The 23,952-nt window shown below is 30.3% G+C and overlaps 5 protein-coding genes across 7 annotated transcripts; 2 read left to right on the top strand and 3 right to left on the bottom strand.

The window, feature by feature from the left end:
• Window positions 1–210: 210 nt before the first annotated feature.
• On the bottom strand, window positions 211–5,767 carry ninaB (neither inactivation nor afterpotential B). 2 transcript variants are annotated; one of them, XM_076412453.1, is made up of 13 exons: window positions 5,637–5,767; window positions 5,306–5,435; window positions 5,022–5,133; window positions 4,768–4,914; window positions 4,477–4,685; window positions 1,685–1,765; window positions 1,548–1,631; window positions 1,369–1,490; window positions 1,136–1,312; window positions 852–1,083; window positions 738–799; window positions 582–680; window positions 211–523 (listed from the first exon to the last, which is right to left on the bottom strand). In XM_076412453.1, exons 1-13 carry the CDS (start codon window positions 5,706–5,708, stop codon window positions 344–346), a joined length of 1,707 nt encoding a protein of 568 aa, XP_076268568.1. In that variant the 5' UTR covers window positions 5,709–5,767; the 3' UTR covers window positions 211–343. The 2 variants fall into 2 exon arrangements, with proteins under 2 accessions (XP_076268568.1, XP_076268569.1); XM_076412454.1 differs by lacking the exons at window positions 1,548–1,631; window positions 1,685–1,765.
• Window positions 5,768–8,630: 2,863 nt separating this feature from the next.
• Window positions 8,631–10,905, bottom strand: mrn (general transcription factor IIH subunit 4 marionette). The gene is made up of 9 exons (XM_076412457.1): window positions 10,483–10,905; window positions 10,321–10,425; window positions 10,128–10,259; window positions 9,889–10,074; window positions 9,655–9,835; window positions 9,502–9,585; window positions 9,231–9,424; window positions 8,917–9,157; window positions 8,631–8,846 (listed from the first exon to the last, which is right to left on the bottom strand). Exons 1-9 carry the CDS (start codon window positions 10,641–10,643, stop codon window positions 8,703–8,705), a joined length of 1,428 nt encoding a protein of 475 aa, XP_076268572.1. The 5' UTR covers window positions 10,644–10,905; the 3' UTR covers window positions 8,631–8,702.
• A 589-nt stretch (window positions 10,906–11,494) lies between these two features.
• On the top strand, window positions 11,495–13,895 carry Spp (Signal peptide peptidase). Its single transcript, XM_076412465.1, has 5 exons — window positions 11,495–11,728; window positions 11,878–12,047; window positions 12,096–12,454; window positions 12,506–12,815; window positions 12,880–13,895. The coding sequence occupies exons 1-5, from the start codon at window positions 11,495–11,497 to the stop codon at window positions 12,971–12,973; spliced, it is 1,167 nt and encodes a 388-aa protein (XP_076268580.1). The 3' UTR covers window positions 12,974–13,895.
• Window positions 13,896–14,055: 160 nt separating this feature from the next.
• Window positions 14,056–14,925, bottom strand: Prosbeta4 (Proteasome beta4 subunit). Its single transcript, XM_076412482.1, has 3 exons — window positions 14,732–14,925; window positions 14,484–14,677; window positions 14,056–14,434 (listed from the first exon to the last, which is right to left on the bottom strand). Exons 1-3 carry the CDS (start codon window positions 14,820–14,822, stop codon window positions 14,117–14,119), a joined length of 603 nt encoding a protein of 200 aa, XP_076268597.1. The 5' UTR covers window positions 14,823–14,925; the 3' UTR covers window positions 14,056–14,116.
• A 568-nt stretch (window positions 14,926–15,493) lies between these two features.
• On the top strand, window positions 15,494–23,815 carry LOC143201416 (F-box only protein 33). Of its 2 annotated transcripts, XM_076412459.1 has the most exons (8): window positions 15,580–15,682; window positions 15,822–15,877; window positions 15,938–16,130; window positions 16,193–16,429; window positions 16,483–16,717; window positions 16,800–17,075; window positions 17,140–17,448; window positions 18,956–23,815. In XM_076412459.1, the coding sequence occupies exons 3-8, from the start codon at window positions 15,940–15,942 to the stop codon at window positions 19,085–19,087; spliced, it is 1,380 nt and encodes a 459-aa protein (XP_076268574.1). In that variant the 5' UTR covers window positions 15,580–15,682; window positions 15,822–15,877; window positions 15,938–15,939; the 3' UTR covers window positions 19,088–23,815. The 2 variants fall into 2 exon arrangements, with proteins under 2 accessions (XP_076268573.1, XP_076268574.1); XM_076412458.1 differs by lacking the exon at window positions 15,822–15,877 and having other exon boundaries at window positions 15,494–15,682.
• The last annotated feature ends 137 nt before the right edge of the window (window positions 23,816–23,952 follow it).

The following is a 23,952-nucleotide window of genomic DNA, read 5'->3' as shown; positions in this document are numbered from 1 at the left end:
ATTTGTTTAATTGATTGTTCCATATACAAAATATGTTTTATTTAATCAATATACTATTAGAATGATGAAAGCAATCTAATTAATAGTATCCATAAAAGGTTATTTATTGTAGGTATAGTTATATTGAAAGTACTTGTTTTATTGCTTTTGTTAGTACTCTACAGGATTTAGATCTTAACAAAAAATATGAAAAATTGTTTTATCAAGAGATTTTTTGTTTGTGAATATAAATTAATATGATTTTAGACAAATTAAACTGGTATATAAACATATTTAAACTCACTAATCAAGCATTTTATAAAAAAAGAACAAGTATCAAACCGAACTGGCTACTGATACTAATTTAAGTTTCAGTTTCAGGCAAATACCAACCATGTAAACATTTTGGTACTGAAGTGGTTGTTCTAAATTCAGCTCTAGCGATTTCTTCAAAGTTATGAGCATTTAAAATCAGCAATCCCACGTGATTCGTATCATCTTGCCCCCAAACCAGCACTGATAATATAACGCCTTCATCTTCCTTCTAGACCAAATATATGATACAGACATATCTTGGTAAAAGACCTAAGCATATTTATTACCTTCGCATTAGGTGATGGTACGAATATTGGTTCACTGGGATAACAATTTTTTTCTTGCCATGTTTTGTAACAGTTGTTTTGTATGTCAACTTTGATCAACTGAAAGCCGTCAAGTTTGAATTTAAAATTACATTATGTTATTTAATGTGTACATACTGTTCCGGGATTAACGGCATCCACATCGGAACTGATCGCATAAAAATATCTATATTTTTTACCTGAAAATGTTACAAAATAGAACCGCCAACGTATGTTTTACTATCTAAATACCAAGGAATTTTTCGTAATTTATACGTGGAGTTTCGCACCCAATATCGCATAGCTTCTCGGCTTGAGCAAGTATATTTCCATTGCTAAGGTAACAGGCGGTTGCTTTCGAATTCCCATAATTAATAAGGTTTGTATTAGCTGCTAAATCATGACCTAACGGTTTTAACGGCAAAACAAATCTGATGGGCCTACCACGAAACATTTTAGCATAGTCTGGATTGTGATGCATGTCCTAAAATAAGATTATTTTAATCTAGAGATATGCACAACATTATCGTCGTCACCTTCATAGTTTCATAGTACATACAGTCAATCATTGAAGGATCACGGTAAGCACACACGTCAATTATGATGTAATCAGAATCTTCAAATTGATTTATTATATGTAAGTAGAAAAATGTTTCAGTGAAGAATTTATGTTGTCGTTTCCCAGTTTCTCTTGATATTATGTTTATTTGATTCTAAATTTTATTGAAATCTAAATATTATTATAGTTCTATTATTTTTTAGTTCTTACGTATTCGTTGTACCATCTTAAAGAAGCGGCTAAAGGTTGGTTTTTTATTTTAGTTGATAGTAAACCCGGGAGTGAAATACTTAATGGTTGTTCCACGATAATGAAATAGTTGTCGGTCATTCCTGAAACCGTTATATATTAGGATTTGATTATGTGTATTTTAAGTGAAATGATAATACCAAATGAGTGCATATAGGATGGATGCAGTGGCCATCGAGCGGGTATAGACGAAAGTATTTTTGCATTGTCAAACATTGATTCATCTGAGATTTAAACATCGTTTAGTTTTTTGATATATTCATAGCATATTACTTACTGGAGCTGTTTTTTTCAAACAAAACAATATTATGATAGGGGCCAGTAGCTCCCACAGATAACCCTATGTTATATACATTACCTAGATAAACGTGAATTAGTTATATATATATATATTATATATATATATATATATATATATATATACATATATATATATTATATATATATATATATATATACATATATATATATATTATATATATATATATATATATATATATACATATATATATATATATTATATATATATATATATATATATATATATATATATATATATATACATATATATATATATATATATATATATATATATATATATATATATATATAGGATGCGCAAATAAGTTTGGAGCATTTCCCAGCAATTTTGGTTGATCAGAAAAATTGATACAATGTATTTTACCAATTATCCATCATTAGCTACAGCTTTTCCCCATCTTTCAGACGCCATATGGCTTTTATATTGTCCGAAAGTAGTAGTAGTGAAAAAAGTAGTCTTTTGAGAAGATCCTATTAACCTAATTTTTTGCTTCGTCCTAAATGCCCTCTATTAGTCTGGGTTATCGCCCATAAGTAACAATAAAGGAAGAAACAATGTTAAGACATCACGCTGAAGCTTTTCCAAGATTTCTTTAACGCCTTTTGCTAAATGTTGCTGAAAAATAACTTTATTATTCCTTTTGTTTGGTATATTATCAATTATTGTTACAAATGTTCCGCAGTTTTAAAGATTTACTCTTTAAATACCACTGAAGATCACCAAATGTTCGCTTCTTACCATGATTATTCAATTTGGTCGTTGAAGTTTTTTTTGTTCGGGCCAAAAACCAGGCGGTGGAATGCATGACGAATACCTGGTCGCAGAGACTTGTCCTGGAGTGACAAGTTGGACCGGGTTATGTGGGACTGCTTCTGGGCTTACCAATACACTAAACCGAAACCGCCTCACAGTTGACCCCTATGGATCGCTACTGCCACTGCATTAAATTTGGGGATTTGGTTATTGGGCACGAGGACCCGGCGATTCTATTGATTCGTGAACTTGAGTTAACACACGACTGGATACTGTCGTATGGGGGTAAAGTTATGACTGCAGCGACAGATGAGGTCGTTTCAGTCTATAAAAGGGAGAGATGTGCTAAGCTCCCAACATGTCGACCAGCTCGCGAACAAGCGCTTTTTCAGAGGAACTTGAGCTGAGTTGTTGTTTGTGGAATGATTGAGATATGAAGTGCTTGATTTCTGGAGTGTCAGTTTCCCTATGAATTTGATTATTTCTGACAAACCATGGAGCGTTTAAGATTCTCCTGAGGAGCTTATTTTGGAAAACTTGAAGGCGTTTTATCTGGTTGGGTGTAACAAACTTGAAGTAGACATTAGATCGGTAAAAGAGCACGGACCGAATTAACATCTTGTAAAATAAGCATTTGATGGAGATAGAGAAGTCTGCTAGAAGGGCAGATCAGAGAAGATAGCAGGTTTGCTATCCCCGAACCTTTCAGGTTTTGGGAATGGCAACCGAACCGTCAGTCGAAATGGAGACCTAGGTACATGACGTTATCCAGCCGTGGGATAATTGCGGTGTCGATCGTCGAAGTTGCGAGACGCGCAGTGCGTAACGCTTCTTATGGAAAATGATGGCCTGAGTTTTCAAGGGGTTGACTTGCAACCTCCAGAATTTGAATCACTTGACCGCATGATCGAGTAGGTAGTTCTTCCAGGCGGTCTTTTTCCTGAATCTTGTGAGTGGGACTTGAGTGGTGGCGCAGTTTCCAAGTTTGAGAAGGACCGGACAATGATCAGAGTCTACTTCGTCAAGAACTCGAACTTCGGAAGAGCGATTTACGTCTTGAAGAATAAAGAAATCAAGGACTCTTGCTGCGCCTTGAGAAGCTGGATTCTTCTGACAGGGCAAGATCGTAGCCTAGATCTGTACTTAGAGCTACGATGGCGTTACCCGCGGGGTTCGCTCTAGAACACCCCCAGATGGGGTGGTGGGCGTTGAAATCGCCACCTATTATTTTTGGAAATTTTTCTTCGACGAGTGGTATTCGGTATAGTTGAATGCATAAGATTTCCTATACAAGGATGTAATCACGAAGGGACGTTCTTGGATATCGATTTTAATGGAGGTTGTTTCAAAGTTATTTGCTGATAACGAGGGTAGGAGCTCGTGTTTGACTCCTTCCACCGCCTCGATCCGGGGTTCTATCGTTTTTGTAGACAAAAAAGTGTCCGAGAGAGAGAGACGATGCGAAGGTTTCAGGTGGTTGAAGATTATACATGGCCTGACTTACCCGTATTGTCTGCGTTTTACTTACTTTTTTCTGGTTTCATCGCTAAAACACCATATGATTTTATTTCTGAAAGGCAGTTTATACGTAAAAAGAATGACCACGACCCTAAGACTCGATCGCCTATTGAGTTTTGCATGAATTTTGCCTCCAACTTATTGTTTTCTGACTTTACTGGCCTCCCTTCATATCCTTAACATCAAAACCATATTTCTTTAAATTAAAACCAAAATGTAGGGCTACTCTCAATTTATGCTTGTTGAAACTATTAAAGTGGTAGCAAAGATATTATGTTTAGATCTAACTGAAATGACGTATGCTGAACTGATGACGCTTGAATATGACGAACATGAATATAGTTACAAGATTTAATACTAGTTGCGCCATCTTTTGCAAATCACTCAAAACTTATTTGAACACCTAATGTATAAAAGACATGAAATTCAGATTGAATTTTAATGCCTGTAAATGTTCTCATATTAGATATACTTACCATTTTCTGTAACATGTGGATGTGATGTATGATTAACGATATTTATTTTAGAAGTAAGATCTACTCTGTTTAAGGTTTCCAAGGTTTTTGGTTCTATTCTGTGTATAAAGGGAATTTCGTTGAAAGCGTAGATTTCATCGCCAAATGGATAAAGAGAAATCATAGCGTTATCGGACATATTTGCTTTTAAATCAAATAGCGTGGCGACTCTGTAATAATAAAATTAAAGTTTTGATAGATAAGGCGGAAAATATATTCATTTTGTTTGTTATTTCTTTTAATTAAACTTACTTTCGAAAGATGGTGTGGCAAGGATCTGGAGCAGCTCTTGTTCCAAATTCGGTTATCATCAATCTATTCGAGGCCAGAGTCTTTTTATAGATTTCAGATTGCAAAAACCTACATTGATAAGTGACATTTCCATCTTTTAATCCAAACCTAAATAAAAGTGCAAATATAAATAATCAATAGCTTTATTGGATATTGTTTAAATTAATATATTTGTTAAACAAGTTGTTGCAAAGATTGCGAATCAATGTTATTACCTATGTAGTAGAGCAGAACTGTCGAAGAGATGTTGAAATTCATCCTGTCCAGCTTTCATTGTACCGGGGCCATTTCGAAGTAATGATCCATTTAACCATTTTGGTATATCTCCTACCAATTTAAAAATATATTTTTTTTAATAGAAACTTAGTCACTTAACGATTAAAAATTGAATATAAATCTTATATAACATGTATAATCTACAATTTTATCCGTATTTTCAATTTAATTCTAATTACAATTATATATTATATACTTTTCGTTAATATAAAAGTGATTTTACCTTTAACTTTACCAACAAGTGGATCAATAATCTCTTGTTCACATGTTCTTAGCCATACTTGAAATTCGCAATTTGGTGAGTGTAATTCTTTCGGTTCGTTTCTATTTGAAAATTCATTATTGTTACGATTCTATAAAAAAATGGATAACAACTAATTGTTAAAGTTATAAAGAGGGGTGCCTGTGACCATTTTGTATTACTTATTATATTTACTGATATTTACGGATTTATATAGTAAAAATTGAGGAAAAGGCATAAAAATGATAAATAAACTAGAACAGATATTATCTGAAATTATTTATTGATTAAATAATTTATATGCAGTCCTCACCTTATTTTTTTGAGTAAAATCTAGTTTCCGTTTAATTGGTAAAGGTGACCAGTTAAATACAGATGATGACATGGATAACAATAGATAAAAAATCAATAATGGTTATAAGGCAATGTATTCTTTATTACTGATACATTATGGTGCTTGCTTTTCTGTGGTAAATTTAATTAACAATAGGGGCATGCGCAATTTTAATATAATATTTTCTACCTATCCATGTGTATGTTTCGCATGCAGAAGGACTTTAAAATCAAAGTTGGGCAAAGAAGGGCATTATCCTTTTTAGTTCTTTGTTACAAAGGTCATAAATAGGATAAATTAAATTAATTTTCGAAATATGTATATTCTTTGTAATATTTCCTATCTGAACATACTATTTATTATGAGCTCCAAACTATGATAGTTCGCATTATTCACTGGCTACTGGCGTGATTATGATGGGTGTTTGATAGATTTTTATTTGCCTATGAATAATCAGAATTGCAAAATATAACAACAAATAATGACAAAATATAAATTACATTCATGATCCACAGGGTACTAACTCAGGTTTAGCGTAGAAGTAGCAGAACCGTCTTGTCAACTTAAAACCGTGTAATTTGAGAGTGTTTTTGTTCTTAAATATTATCTACAAGTTTAGTTTAATATGCATTATAGGCTTATCATTTATAAACAAGGTTGGTCTTTCTCCGTCATCCTTCAACTTCACTTCGTTTATTCGAACGATCCTCCAATTTATGGAATCCATCACTGTTTTGCGTCTTTGGGGGACCTGAAAAATACGCCTGTGCATGCAGGAGCTATCTCCTGATGAAAATTACGTTGATGAAAATCATTTTCCCAAATGCCAGAGAAAAATAAATCTAGTGAAACTGGCTAATTTACTTATTTTAGCTTAGATAATTTTTTCCTTTTACGCGAGTTACGAATTTTTACATTCAATTAGTCCAAAATGTTATAATCATGAAAAACTGGGAAATATCGCATCCTTTTGTTATGATTTCGTTGCAAAACAAATTTGTATCATATCTAAAACGCTCCAAATATGAGTTTAATATATTTAACATAGTTTCTAAACTATGCTGTTCTATAAAGAATATATTCACTGAATAATATTATTTTTTTTTTATCAAATAAAACTGACAAACTAAATTTTAGTAATATTCTTATGGAAGATACATGCTTCGGCAATTTATTGAACAGTTTAACAATACTTATCTTTAAATTCGCATTAACCGACTTCAAAAAAGAGGAGGTTTTATGATCGACTGTATATATATCAGGATAATATTAGTTTCAGGATATATATATATATATATATATATATATATATATATATATATATATATATATATATATATATATATATATATATATATATATATATATATTCGCCGATTCCTCCCTCTATTATGGACCGACTTTCAAAATTCTTTTTTTATTCGAAAGAGTGCACTCCCGAGGTGGTCCCATTGGAACCAAGTCAGGATTTGATGGGGGGAAATCGAGGGAAAACCTCTAATTTCAAAGGTACGTACAAAGTTTTTATCTAAAAAATTTTATCTAAAGTTTTTTATTTATTTTTATCTAAAATAATTAGATATTTGTACCGGAAGTCGTTCAGTGCAAAAGCCGTTCAGTTTGCATTTTAAACACTAACCATATCATATGAGAAGCCGTAGAAATATTGCAGGCAACTGCTTCTATAATCTACTGGTTAGAGCGTTCAACTCAAATGAGTAGGTCGCGGGTTCGATTCCCGACGGGTGTAACGACTTTTTGTTGTTCTAGTTTGGTTAAAACACTTGTTGTCGAATTACTTAGGTTAGGTAGCGGACCCCGGAGCCTGAAGCATTCCTTATTTTCAATCATTGTTTCTTTATTCCTATTTTTCGACATACCTTTACTTGGCTTACCCATTATAATAACTGCATAATTTATTGAATAAATATCTAACACTAAATAATCAAACTTAAATTTTTAACACAAAAAAAACGGTTTAAAATAAAATATGTACATAATAATCGTTGTAATAACTAAATAAAAATAAACAAAAACTTTATTTGACCTATCTACTACACGTATTTTATATTCTACTATATACACATAATTTAGCTTAATACATACCTAAACCTATTTATCTATTTACAATATTATTTTATCTACTATCAATTGATCAGTTTGAGCCCAAAGAATACAAGAATAATAGTATAATTTTGTAACATGTACACAAAATTAAATTAGGAACAAAACAAATCTTTTTTAATATATTTTAAAGTCTCCTTTTACCAACTATGGGTTTATCTGGACTGGAGCTACAGTTTAACGTGGGCTCCGAACCACGGTCCTCAGCATTAAGCCTACCGACTGGCGAGTGACCAACTTTAGAAATCATCCCAGAAGACATCCGGTCTTACCCAGCCTGGTTACTGGCGTGACTGGAATCATTTTCCCTGTCGGATTTTATGCTCTTGTCTAGGACAATCACAAAAATAAATTTACGACCATGCGCCAGCAGGAATCGAACCCGCAGCTATCGCAACAGTAGGAGGACCGTCCTATCACCTTTACCATTGTGCCACCAAGCCGGCCCAAAACTAATCTGATTTGTTGTTCGTACCGACTTCAAAGTGACCAGTTGATAGTAGTTAAAATAATATTTTAATAGATAAATAGGTTTAGGTATTAAGCTAAATCGTGTGAATACAGTAGAATATAAAATACGTGTAGTAATGTCAAATAAGGTTTTTGTTTATTTTTATTTAGTTATTATGATTATTATGTACATATTTTATTTTAAAACTTTTTTTTGTATTAAAAATCTAAGCTTGATTATTTTTTAAATTTTTAGTGAGTTTCTTATTTACTTATTGTATATGTAATGTGTTTTATTTGTTTGTTTTTATATATTTAAGTCGGTAAAAATATTTTATTCAAGATGCTCTTAATATTTTGGATTTTTTTTCAGAATGGTTCCAAATGCAAACAAGTATATACTTAAAACTTTTTTATTAAATTTTATTTTACAAATTTTCACATTTATAACATAATACTAAGTGGTAAAATCTAACTACCTTTGGAGTACTTTTTCCAAAATTTCCGAACATCATCATGGGCATTCTTATTTACCACTAGTGTTCTTTTTTCTTTGTTGCACCAAATCAGAACACCATTTGATTGAGCATACTCTCTCAGAACATTAAAGTCAGCCTAAAGTGCGAAAAAAAAAAAGAATTTAATTCATGCAAAGGTAAAAATCTTCACTCCTATTAAAATGTACCTGTGATAAGAATTGACTGTACAGCACACCTTCATGGTAAACTAATCTATTCCTTTCAAGTTCCCACAATTTTATCTGATCCACAACAGTAGGGGGAAGGGGTTGCTTAGATTCTGATGTTAACATTTGGGGGTGCGCATGCTGTTTGAGGTAGCCAATTATTTGGTCTGCAGTTATACCTCCTCTGAGGGCCTGCCTTATAGAGTCGCGGGTAATTACTCCTACTACTAAGTTTGGAAACCTAAAATATATATTAATTTTTATATATAGTTTTTTACATTATCCATAAAAATATATTATCTATATTACATTACCTGTACATAAGTTCTGTAAATAATGCAATAAGGGCCACTTGAAGATTAGAATCTGTGTATGCATAAACCCTGTAATTTGTTTCAACAACAATATAACCTTTAGGAGTGTCCTCTTCCAAAAGGACTGTACTTTTACTTTGTGTGTTTGTGATATTTAATGCTAATCTAGTAGGATAAAAACGGCCAGCCTTTCTCTACAATATTACAATATAAATTAAACAAAATTTATAAATTATATTTCGTATATATAGTATCATTATAATTAAATCACCTTTCTTTGATAAACTAAACCAAATTCTCTAAGATGTTGTAAAAAAATTAAAAGTCCTTGGCTCATACCTTCTGTACTATAGTCCTAAAAATACAGGTTTTCTGTATAATTATGAATAATATTACATATTAAAACTTCAGTTATTAAAATTACCTTTCCTAATGTGCTAAAACTTAACTGCAATAAAAATGTTAAACATTCTACCAAGTCTAAACCTCTTTGATCAACTGTGTCTAAATATTGAAGTAAAAAGTGCCAAACCTGAGCATGCCTATCTAATAAGAGGAACTGAAAACCCTGTCTAGTTATCACAGGGCTTCCATCATCTTCATCTCTAAAAAATATTTTTTTATTTAATGGCTTACTATTGTTGAACCTGTTACCTACCTTTTCATTAGACCAGCATGAAGTAAAATCCTTACTGCATCTGCTGATATACCTTCTTGTTGTTGTGATCCTACCATATAATGTAGCACACATTCCCAACGTTCTGACGAATATGTATCTAAGAAATTGATATCTCTAACGTTCTTATCTGGTTCTAGAGCAGAAGACATACTCCATGATTTGCCACTAATTAAATAGTAACATTATTATTTAATAATTACAAATTAATGTTTTCATACCCTCCTAATAAAGCTATTTTGAGATTTCTTTTAAATGTATGAGAAAGTATCCACCCTAATAATCCACCTGGTAGTGAACCTTCTGTCCACACATTTAATTCTGTTAATACTTTGGTAACATAATTATGTTCCCTATAATTACTCTTTCAGTATCTATATTTGTTTAACATAAAAACATGATAGATACACTAACCTTGAATGTGCCTGAGAACCCCATGATGCAACCACAGCCTGAGGAACTGGTTGTTCAACAAAGAGGATTCGTATAACATACTGTCTAGCTAATTCAGGTAATTCTCTACAAACACACAGGTTTTTATAATAAAATACATATACGTAAAAAACATATCCTCACCTGTATACAGCTAAACAAATAGCCGGATGGTTATAAAGCCTTTCAAGAATGTTGGATGGTCTAGTTTTTAAATAATCATACAAATTTTTACATTCTAGATTGCTTTGCGTAATTAATGTTGAAATCTCTTGTTTGGATGTACCTATACCATTATCTGCCATTTAAATAAATTTTGTATATATCAATAATGTATTTATTGAATTTTGTATGGTTTCTTATAATCATTTATAGGTTATAAAAGGTTATAGTTGCGATAAACTGATATATTAACCTTAGAAATATTCTTATTTGCTTAATATACTTTAAATATGTATATCTTTTAATAATAAATCAGTTCTAAGTTTTAAGCATATTTTTGAAAACTTATAATCTGCTGATTCAAAACTTCTATTTTGTTGTTGGCATTTATGGTAGTCTAGGAATGCCGAAAAAGTATCGATATATACATCAATATTTTTGCTATATATATTGATATTTTTGTTAGCCGTTGTTAATATAATTTTTAATAAACCTTTAAAATTGGTACTTAATTTTAAATATCTAGTGTATTTCGATTATATCGATATATTTTTTATCCTATATATCGATATTTTTCACAAAATTTCGAAAACGACATATCAAGATTTTTTAAAATATCGATATTCTTAATCGATATTTTTTAAAACAATACATAGAGACGCTATGAAACTTACTCTATGACAATATATCGTTATTTTTGTTAACCATTAGCGGAAACTCAATTTGTTGACTCAGGCTCGCTATAATTTGTTTATTTTGTCGATTACCAATAAAGAAATTAGTGTTTGTCTAAACTTGTTATTTTTTTCTAAATTTCATTAAATTTTCATAACCATATATAAGAAATTAACATGCGAAAAACATAACCATATAATCATTTTTCTATGCATAGAATTAGTAAATAAACCATAATAATAATAGACTTATCTAAATGTACGTTATCGTAATGCGATTGCGCTGAACGAACCAATTATATCTTGTTTTGAAGCGACAGATGACTGACACCTCGCCACATGAATTACACGTCAGTATTTTAAACATGGCAAGTAGTATACGATATATTTTTGCTCAGGTTAACGAGAATTTAACTGAAAATGCAGCTAATAATACTGGAAAAACGCCTAGTACCCCTGAAGGAATGGCCGTGGCCTATGGAAGTTTAGTAGTCATGGCTATGTTACCAATATTTTTTGGATCTTACCGTTCAGTTATTTACCATAAGGAAAAGGTAAAATTATTGTTACATTTTTATTTTAAGCTTTTTTCTGCTTATTCTTATATTAAAGTTGTATGTATATAATATTATCATGTGTAATATTTTTATATAAGAGTATGTTTTATGGATTTTGAATTTTATGCATTTGAATTTTTTTGCAGAAACCTGAAAAAATGACAAAAAAGGATGCAGCCATATTTCCAATTATGGCATCATGTGCCCTTTTTGCACTGTATATTGTTTTCAAGTTATTTTCCAAAGAATATATAAATCTACTTTTGACTGGTTATTTCTTCTTTCTTGGTGTATTATCACTTACACATCTATTGAGGTACTGTTTGAGTTACAAGAATTAATATTTATATAATTGTTGTATTAGCCCTGTTATAGGTAAATTAGTCCCTGCTGCTATACCAAACATTCCATTCCATGTCACATTTAAACAAGGGGAAGGCGAGGCTGCTCAATATTTAATTGACTACAGATTTACTACATATGATGTTGTATCTCTAGCAGCTTGTTTGTTAGTTGGTGCATGGTATTTACTTCAGAAACATTGGGTAGCTAATAATCTCTTTGGACTGGCATTTGCAGTAAATGCTGTGGAATTGTTACACCTTAACAATGTAGTTACAGGATGCATTTTATTATGTGGATTATTCTTTTATGATATATTCTGGGTGTTTGGAACAGATGTTATGGTTACTGTAGCCAAAAGTTTTGAGGCTCCAATTAAACGTGAGTTGGAGAGGAATTTTAATGACCAATAATTAATTGATGGATTTTTAGTTGTCTTTCCACAGGACCTATTAACCAATGGCTTGGCAGCTAATAATTTTGCTATGTTGGGTTTGGGAGATATTGTTATTCCTGGAATCTTTATTGCCCTTTTATTGAGATTTGATCATAGTTTAAAACGCAAGACAAAGACATATTTTCATGCAACTGTAGTGGCCTACTTCTTAGGGTTAATGGCCACTATTTTTGTAATGCATATTTTCAAACATGCCCAACCAGCTCTCCTGTACTTAGTGCCAGCCTGTCTAGGAACACCCCTTACATTAGCATTAGTTAAAGGTGATCTTACAGCCATGTTTAAGTAAGTTCTTTGAATACATATGTAAACTATATAAACATTTACATATATATATTTATTTTTATAGATATGAAGATTCTCATGATGAAAAAGAAGAGAAAAAAAAGGAAAATAAAGATACGAAACAACAAAGCACTGGAAAAAAAGAGAAAGTTAAATAAAGTGATGAAACAATATCTCTTTTTACTAATTGGAATTCTAAAGGTTTAGTTTAAACCACTAAGTGTCATCCAGATAAAGTTAAGTACATACTTAATAATCTAATTGGTTGTGACAAGTTGTACATTACAATATATTACTATCAGTATGCAAAATGGTCAATCTATGGAACTTTACACTGTTACCATTAATAATTCTAATTAAAACCTAGACTGATTTTAAGTAATCTTATATGACAACAATTATAGATAGATCATAGTTTAAAATTTGACAGTGCACAAGTTACAAGATAATTGTTCCTTTAATGAATTGATACAATATATTTGCAATATGTACCTTTGTTAATGACAAAATATCCAATGAATAAATTGAAATGTGTCACAATTTTATTACTGTTGATCAGGAAAATACTCTGGTAAATGAATTTTACTATAGACAAGATCTTTTTTTATAACACAAGTTTATAACCCCACTATGTGTAAACATATGGCGTGGTGCTATCTTGAGTTAGAAGACACACTGTATTAACAATGACCTTAGAATTCCAAATTAATTTGAGAAATTTAAGTACTGAATACATATACTTAAGAATAGTTCCATTTTTTGTTAAAGAGATTTGTATGTATTGTTTTGTTTTAATTGGGGATTTGTGTTTTTATGTGCAATGTTTTTATTGTTTGTCTTTAAAATTTGTTTTAAAATTCACTTTCATTTGATACAAGATTTGTCAAATATTTCAGATAGGTCACTATCTATGTATTGGTATAAATTTATACATGTTTTTTATTTTATTGTAGTTACATTTCCAATTGTTATCTTTTACAATTTTTTGTATGATTTGATTTTGTTCAATGTCAGTTAAAATATTTAAATTATTTCAAAAGTAACTATTTTTTAGAAAATTTAATGTTTTAGTAATAAGATGTGTTTTATTTTTTATACCTAAAATTATCCTGTTTAATATTCGATTTTCTAAATAAAAAAAGTTTGAGAAAATTTGAATTTTGTAGATAGCAAAAAAGGCTAAAATAGCATTTTTTCCAAATGCAGTGTATAATAGTATAATTAAATTAAAAATAATATATTTATACAAACCAAATATTTATTTATAAATTCTTATTTATTAGTATGCATGTAAGAATGTATTATTCAAATGATTTTGATGTTATATCTGGCATATCCCTGATGCCATTTTTATCAATAATCTGAACTTTGAAGTTGGGAAGATTGACTATTAGCCTCTTCTGAATTTCCTGCACACATTTTTTCATTAAATCATACCCTTGATCTGGAGTCATGACTTTCACATAGTTTCTATCCAAAATTGAAAGCGAAAAATATCCACCATAACCATGAGCAGCATAGTCAACTTTTGCTACAGAAGCCAAATAATCCATATAATATAATTGGGGTCCTTCTTTATCATCAAATCCAGCAAGAAGTAAATTAACAAAATAGGGAGACTAGAAGTCAAATTTTTATATAATGATGTAACATATATTTATTACTTACTCTGGAACGTAATGCGTCTGCCAGATTTCTGCGAGTAAAGGCAGCAGCTTCTCTTGGACTCAATTCATATGTATTTCGCATTTTATATAGTTGAATATTCTTAGATATATACTCTGCGAATTGTGTTGTATCCCCAGATTCTCCAGACACAGCCATAACTAACTTATTTGACAATTTATAAAGTTTATTCTCATCTACAATAATAAGACTATTGAAAAAAAGTATTATTAGCAATTTATTTTTGATACCTGATTTCATGACCATTATGCTCTGAGCAGCAGTTCTATCAGCTGCAATTATAATAAAATCGTTAAATTTTATACCCAATAGGCATTCCATTGTAAAATTCAATTATTTGTAAAGCAAGTAATGGTATACACGAAAACGCTTGGTAATTTATTTTTTTAGGTTAAATCACCAACTGTCAATTGACACTATTTGCAATTATTCCTAACTTCATTATATTTTAATGTTTGGATTATATGAATTTTATGCAACAAGTAATACACATTAGGTTATTACATGGAGTAATGCATAGAATAAAGAAATTATCTTTATATTATGGAATAATCTCTGCATAGTAAAAACACTCTCTACTATACAGAGATTATTCCATAATATATATATTGTTAGGTATTTTGCATTAATACATGCCGAGTAAAATAAAAATAATAACGAATAGAATAAATAAAAAACAAAAATATGAAAATAATATAACAAGGATATAAGTATACTGTATAAAAATATTAACTCAGGTCTTAACGTTGTCTACTATTCTAATATTTCAATTAATTTATTTTCATTAGGCTAAAGCAAACAATTTTAGCCTACTGAAAATAAATTTAAATATTGAATATATATATATATATATATATATATATATATATATATATATATATATATATATATATATATATATATATATACACTAAATGGTAAATAAGCAATTGTAACAATAAACTGTTACTAAGTTAAAGCGTGGATGCCTTCAATTATAAAATCATATGTCATCAGGCTGATATTTTTTGTTTTGATCCTGTCATAAGCAGCTGTTCGGTTTCGAATTTGTCAATTCAGCTTTCGCGGATTGTTGCGTAGTTCATTAAAACTTTCATTTTCCATTGCCATCTACTACTGAAAGATAGGAAAAATTTAAAGCATTTTGTGGCAATAAAGGAATGTGTAATATAGAGTAAAAGGTAGGTTCTATAAATACATTCTCTTTTTATTTACATTTAATACCAATGTCAGCTATTGATATTTGGATAGATTTTTTCATTATATGTGGGTCATTTATCAGTTTTTTATCTAAAGATTTTAGAGAAAAAAATTGTTCAGTTTTAGTTGTTGTTTTAATTGTTTTCTTGTATTGCTTATTCTGGTTAAAGGGTCAGGTATGACATTTTGTTTGACTTTAAAGTGACCTTTTGGTTCAACATATATGTTTTTTATAGACATGGAAATTAATGGAGAATGTTCAAAGCCAAAAAAATCGAAGTGTTGTTCAGAACATATGCTGCACAATTCGCAATGGACTAATTTACCGTCTGTAGTATTATACCAAATTTTTGATTTACTTAGTCACGAAGATAGAAAAAATGCTTCACTTGTCTGCCGACACTGGAGAAATAATTCATTTCATTCAAAGTAAGTTTAGATTTGTACGTATTGTACATGTGAGTTGTGTTATCACACTTGTTATGATTTAGATGGTGGCCATCAATGAAATTTAAAATACACAGTGGAGAACTTCACAAACTGGATTTTATTACTTATACTTTTGGAAAAATTGTGTCTCAAGCAACAATATCATTGGATTCTCAATCTAGTTCATGTATATATGAGCTAATCATATTATTAAGATTGCTTTCTGAGAATAACCATTTAAAAAGTTTCTTATTAGAACCCTCCCATTGTAGAATTGAATGTTTGGCAGTAAAGCAAAAGTAAGTGAATTTTTTCTTATCATGACTTTTTAATTTTAACGATGTATTTATAGAGATCAAAGACTTCTGGATGAAATATTAGATTTAATAATAGCAATCTTACCTAGACTGGATGAGTTCAGTTTAGGATGTGTAGAAGATCTTGCTGAATATAAGGATTATATTTTGAGACAATTGAATCCCAATAGGGTAAAGTTACTGGGATTGGCATCTATTAAGAATGACTCATTGAAATATGAACAATGCTGTTTAAATCCAGACTTGATGGCTTCCTTTAAGAACTTAAAGGTATTTTTTTATATTACATAGGATATAATATTTTATATTTTGAGTAGAGAATAAGGTAATAGAAAAAAAAATTTATTTATAGGTTTTAAGCATAGATTATGATCACCTTTCTGACAGTTTGTTGAATAAACTCGATGGGTCTGAAAAATTGGAGAGATTAGTAGTGCACCTACATAAAATTTCCAAGAATCAGGAAGGAACAACAAATGGAGCTTGGAGATATTTTAAGGAGGTCCATCCCAGTTGTTTATTAAGGTTGACTCTTATTCATGCTCATAATGCCATTGAAAAGTTACCTGTTGACGTATTAAGAGAAGAAATGCCATTAAGTCACATAAAAGTACTGTTTTGTGAAAATGTAAGTGTGATTTGTATTAGCATATATATATTAAAGATTAAATAAGGAGATTCCTTCTTTCAAGGTTAATATGGAGGTTCTTCATAGTCTTTCGCAATATTATAAAGGTACCTTAAGAAGTGTAATATGGATAGATTCGTTGAGTGAGAAACCAAGTAGTTGGAAATTTTCAAAGGATGCAAGTCCAGATCCCTTTGTTTTAATGGCTTGGTTATGTAGTCATTTTGAAGAGCTGATTTTATATGGGTATAAATATTCTGGCGAAAACTTGGTTGCGATCGGGCGATTGCGAGGTTCAGAAATGAAAAAACTGGAAATTCCAGAGGCAGATATTTTGTACAATCAGGTTGTGGACAACGTATACTTAATCAAGGCACGTATTTAAATTTTATGCATATGTTTATTTTTATATATTAATTAATTTAAAGTGATAATACCTATTTTATTTGATAACGGTTTCCTTATATTAATACTTTAGTCATAAAATATTTGTTTAAGATTAACTTTTATTCCTCTGATGTCGTAAACAATGCAAACTGATTATTGTTCAAAGTTGCAATTGCATTTAAGACTGCTGTTAAAACATAATTCAGTATAAAGGACCTATCAAAATCAGAAAAACATTACATATTTTGATTAATGTAAATATTTGATATTGGTTTAATAAATGTGGTACTAGGGTGTTCAATAAATTCGGAAAACTAAACGGAAAATTTAGGAATTAAATGGAAAACGTATTTGCGGTACTAATTGCGATTTTACTTTTATTTAGTAAAAAAATAAGTAGACTAAGTAAAGAAACCCGCATCGTGACCTGTTCTTCATCAAATCTCACTAGGTTTGTCAAAAAAATATTATGTTTTTTTGGCAATGCCATAACAGTAATATATTTCTTTTGTGTGGTAAGGTTAAATTATATTTAAAGTTCGGTTGACTTTATAAAAAAAAACTTTATTTAAATATTAGAAATTACAGGATATACTAAAACTAACAAGCTACACAAAAACGATCTAATAGCGTAATTGTACGTAGACGACTATCAATATTGCACTATCAGAATTTAGTTTATATATATATATATATATATATATATTTATAAAGCTTAGCCAGTGCAATGTTCAGGGTTATGCATTTATTGAGCTGACCGGGTAGAAATAACCATGTAACTAATATAATTCCATAGAATATCGATATTTTTTGGGAACAGTTTTTGCTCATCAGAATGATAAACCTAGAAAATGTAATTTTCCCATATATCCATACTTTTTTTCCGCTTCTAATGTTCCTAAGACACACTATTGTAATCATGTGGCATCGTACCTGATATACAGTGTGTTACAGTAAAATACTGCAAATATAGAATTTCGCTTGAGTGAGATTAGCCTAAGCACTTATTTCAATGATCCCGCAGTTGCCTTATATTGATGGATTCATATTTTTCCCCATTCTTAATTTTTTTCACCAAAAAGTTACAATGGCACCTTTTATATTTCGAAAAATTCTTGATTTTGTTTTGAATTTTTTTCGGTGCTGAAAAACCGACCGCACACTATTCCTTAGATCTAAATTTCAGCTATAAGTGATAAAAGGACGCACACACTATTTTAGATCTTATTTAAAGTGACATTGTTTTTGTTTTACGTTTATAGACATCTCATTGTGCACACGGCTTTGTCTTTCAAACTATATTTAATCGGGCCGATCAAAAATGAAGTGTTAAAATGGCGTAGTATTTTTAGTTATATAGTTAATAGATGATGCTTGGGGAAATTATTGAACAACCTGGTAGGCATACTTCACTGATATTTGAGGAAATTTATCGAGAAAACACACATTCATGCGATTTTTAAGATTTTTTTTTATAATATGTATATATTTAGGATATTACAAAAAATCTACGAAGATCTTGGAGTCCCCTTTGTAACTACGAACTTCATCCGGTCATTCACAATCCAGTCACCGGTGATTCGGACGAATTTTTACTGCCATTGGTATTGCAAGACTTACATTAACCAACAAGACCTGAACAAAGTAGCTTACATCAAGTTCCGTTTAAATATTTCCAACGTTAGTTATACGATCTTTATTATAATTTTTATTAATCTTAAGTTCCTTACAATCAGCTAGTGAGCAACGCTAGATTCTATACCAAGTTGTTAACTATGTAAAACTTTAAGATTTTATCAAACTTTTTATTTATAAACAAATATTACCAGTAGTGCCATTTTCGTAATGTGGATGTTATCGTTTTTTTTCTTAAAGTTTTACATATAATAAACGGAAATCTAGATAATGACGGTATGACAACGGGTGATATATTATTCTAGACTTCCTGTAAACACCATAAGAAAAGCTAAAGCAAAATAATTGACAATTTAATGTAGTAGTAAGAACTGATCCATCTGTGATTAATGTTTTGAGATGTGCGATCAAAAGCAACGATTCTCGAAGAAAAAAAATTGTTTGTTGCCAATTTGATACCTACCAGTACCTGTAAGAAGCAAGCATTTTTGTCTGGATTAACTTAAAACCAATTTCAAATACGAACGTTTTTATGATATACCAAAACATTAGGTAGACCTAACTGTAATTAATTAAAGAAACTCATCAGTACCTAATTTACTTCAATATACTAGGCGATTTTTGTTCAATGCCGCGATGAACTTATAGCGGTTGTACATTTTGTATTAAACCTTTCCTGTATTTAACACGTTTAACGTGACATTGTCTCATAGATCTCGTTATAGGAACTGATATAATCGTATAATTAATTATAATATAGCCTACGAGATACTGGGACAGTATTGGGTTAATTTATTTATATTCAGATGGAACTCCCAAAAAGTATTATCGAAACATGTATAAATCGGGGCTAATGAGATACTTGAAATGAAACCGATTTCAATTTTAAATACATTTGAAAACTAAAACCACTTGGTGTGTTGTAAAATTTGTCGACGTCGCGGACATTGAATTTTGATTGTTGATTAATGCAATTGTTATTCTAGTCTGTTAAATCCAGCCGTTTTAAAACCATTTTGTGGCGTTTGAAGGAAAATCGCCTGGTACATTTCGTATATCCTAAAAGAAATGAATATATATATCATATTTATTTTAGAGCAATGTAAATAGAAGCAGAGACGATCTAATTTATACAATTAAAATAACAAAAAAAAAACACAATATATCGCCGTATTTACATTGCAAAAGTATTGTTCATTATATATTTTAATATGTATCTTTTAATAGTTTTAATCGAAATCAAAATTATCTTTAAGTGATCTTGTGTTTGTTACGAGAGCGTTGTCTTTAAGAACCCCAGATATCACCGCCGATGTCTCTAAGCCGTTTTAGTGGGGTTTCATTTTATGTATGTTTGATTTTTGTGTGTTCGTTTTAAATTCTTGAAATTAGGTCGCTGGTTCGGGGGTTAACACTAATAAACAGCAACAAACTAGGTGTTTTGAAGGATGAGTTTTGTAAGTTTTTACCGATTTGTATCTTGAAATGCGGGTAATGCAAATATTTTAAACTTATATTTGTCTCTTCGGGTGCAACATTTTGTTACTGCCATAGACTGTTTTAATGAATCTGATTGTTTTAGAATGGGAGAACCGTAAGGCAACCAGCCACTTAATATTTAGTAGCCATATAGCTTTTGTCAACAGTGTATTTCGTCTTTAAAGTGTCCACGATGTAAGTAATGACTACCTGCAGTTGACATTTGCGGAAAAACGTTATTTGTGTCCAAAGTATTATATCGGAAAAGGCACAAACGTATGTATTTAGGCGTATAATTTATAAAACATCGTTCCTAACAGTTTAAGCTTCATATAAATGTGGTTTTATCACAAAAAGTGACCATTCCAATGTAATATAGGAATATCGAGGGCAAATATTTCCACAGGGTATTTCGTTTGAAGTGTTCTTGTTTGTTTTGGGAGATTATCGAATGTGAGAATGAAGCTTTCGAAGATCTTCGGCCATCAACTTAACGTCGATGTTGTAAGCTTCATTTTTGTTTTATTTTTATTAACAATATTAATTTTATATGGTATTCTGATCTTTACCAATGACATTTCTCCGCGTTTTTATATATTTTATTTATTAACATATTTGTTGATGTAAGGGACACTATAATACTAGCTTAAGAGCGTGTAACTGTGATAGAATTTCAGTGTCTCTTTAGTTTAAAAAAATGGTAACGTGCAATGCCGAGACAAACGCGACTGCATTTTAACATATTTGCTCTCACCATTAATAAGCTAAACAAAGAATGTGTTAAGATCTAGTAGTACCTGAAAGTAAAAGTGATAAGTAATAACATACTCTATAGCCACTAAAAGATATCTGAATAAAAAAGCAACTTTGTATTAGAAAAAAAAACAAATGAATAAATGTGATTGTGGGTATTGAGATGCAGTTTTCATTATATTTCGACTTTTCAAACATATTGTCTCTATCTTTACTATTACTACTTACTGACTGCCTATGTCGAATATGCTAGTGAGCAATAATTTCTTAGGGCGAATGTGGTGAAATAGCAATAAGGGCTAATTGTATAGTGGGACCAAGATCTTTCGAAAACCCGAGTTTTAATTAATCTCATCTTTGAAATCTAATGGAAAAAGCATCTCAATTAAAACCATCTTAATCTCAATTATCTGTGATGAATAACGGACACATTGTCAACAGCGTACATATGTTAAATAACGCTCATTGGTTGCAATGGAGGTCTTAAGTATAGCGACCTGTTCAGTGTAATGCTATACAACATTTCTAAAATAATGCTGTGTATTTGTATCTACCATTGAATATGATTTTAACATGATAATATATAAAGCTTTTTGTTGATGATTCTTTCGTTTTGATTTTCAATTTTCCATTCTTAAAAAAATAGAGTCTTCCTTGATTCATGGTCTTCTCTGGGCCCTCTGCGAGTGAATGTATCTACTTCGTGATAGGCGTATTGTTTCCTGAATGGATTTTGAACATTTTGGTTTTCAAATTAATTTTTTTAAAACTGGAGTGTTCTTTTTAGCGATACGTTAAGTAATCGAGGAATATCAGTGCAGAATTTTCACAATGTTTAATAGCTACATTACTAAGTAGGTATATTTTCTTCATTCACACAGTTGACTTGGTATTTTATTTATATGTATATTCCATGGTAGTCAAATGAATTAAATAAGAAGGGGAATATGAGTGGATATGCGCAAGAAATTATAAAGTTTAAGGAAGATAAGGAGGTTGATGACAATAAAAAGGATAGATAGTGTAATGAAGAGGTGAATTTGAAAACTCAAATCATTCGTTTTACATATTAACCTTTACGTTTTCTTAGCGGCCCATATTTTTTTATATTTTACAGAATTTGTTAATTTTATCGGTCATATATTTTGTGACCACCGCAGCTGCGTTAAGAGTTAATATGTTAATGTTAAGTTTTGCACCAATTCATTAGGGTTTCGGTTTTTTATGGTAAATATACTTATTTTAGATATGTCGTAGTGTTAATTTTTTATGCTGCAACAAGGAAAAAATCTCATTTATTGTAGCATTCCTTACCTGACAAGCTATAATTTAATAGTTTTTGGTTCTGTTATTTCTATTTTCGTGTTGATTTTTTCGATTTTTTCTGTGTTGCAAGATTATTATTTGTTTTTATGATATTTAGATATAGATTATATAGTTATTGTGCGGTATTTGTTTAACGGTTAGTATAGGTTCTGTAGTTTCTTTTTTACAATTAATCCTTTATTGATACTTTACAATAACTATGGATAGAAGTAGTAGTAGTACTAGCATGTCCTTTATGTATTTTTTCATGTCATAATATTATACAAGTGCAGTTTTGATGTACCAAGCGTATCTGAAATAGAAATGATTCTAATGGAGGTTTGAAGTATAATTGCTGTTATGCGATAGCTGTTTGTTTTCACGGTAGATACAAAGGGAAATATTACTTCCCGATGTTAGGTTGGGCAATTTAAATGTCTCCGTTTAAATCATTTTTAATGCAAAATAAATGTTTATCCAAACATCTATTTCTTAGGGTTAGTATTTCAATTTTTTCTTTACAGTTTCTGTTATCATAGCTATTCATTATACCCAAAATTGACTTATTTTAAACGTGTATCTTAACCTTCACGTCATAATCAAAATAATTTAACTGTAGATTATACTACTTCATTTTCAGTGCGGAATTTATTTCTTTTTTTCATCTATATTAGTACTTTAATACACACATGTAGCGGCTATGTATATTGATAGCCCTTAGGAATATGTATCGTAAGTACTAGAATTGCATGTTTCATTTAGTTTCACTAATAGTAATGTTCACTTGTTTTCATATTAGTTTTTCCTTTGCTACTTATTTCAATATCATACTTTCATCTATGGAAGTATAGTATTTAAATAATGATAGCATTATATATTTGTAGTGCGTAAAAGTAAAAGGAGCTTTCCACTTTGGAAATAGTTGAAATTATTTTTTCCCATTGTAATATATAAAGAATTCTTTTTTTCTTTATTAGTTACATAATATTGACAGCCCCTTTTATTTTATGTTAATTTTTGCTGAATATAGCATATATGATCATGGTTTAATCAATGTAGGAACACTTAATCAAATCAGTTCTGTTGAATAGTTTTGATTTTATGTTTGTAGTCCCTATTTTGAACAAGTCGTTAAATTATGGTCATTTAAGAATATATATTAAAATAAATATGCATTAAAACTTGTGATGTTTTATTTAGAGCCCTTTAACATTATTTACTTCATTAAATATGTGCAATTGTTTTTGTTATTTTGGACTTAACCAGTTTGACATATAAACTACAGGTTTACCTAATGCCATAAATATTTAATAAATGA

The sequence above is a fragment of the Rhynchophorus ferrugineus genome, unplaced genomic scaffold, assembly GCF_030347505.1.
Source record: "Rhynchophorus ferrugineus isolate W39M unplaced genomic scaffold, kcgeb_rfMv2 rfM8, whole genome shotgun sequence".
Taxonomy (NCBI): Eukaryota; Metazoa; Arthropoda; class Insecta; order Coleoptera; family Curculionidae; genus Rhynchophorus; species Rhynchophorus ferrugineus.
The sequence above is the reverse complement of the archived record's forward strand: the minus strand, read 5'-3'. Positions and strand labels throughout refer to the sequence as shown.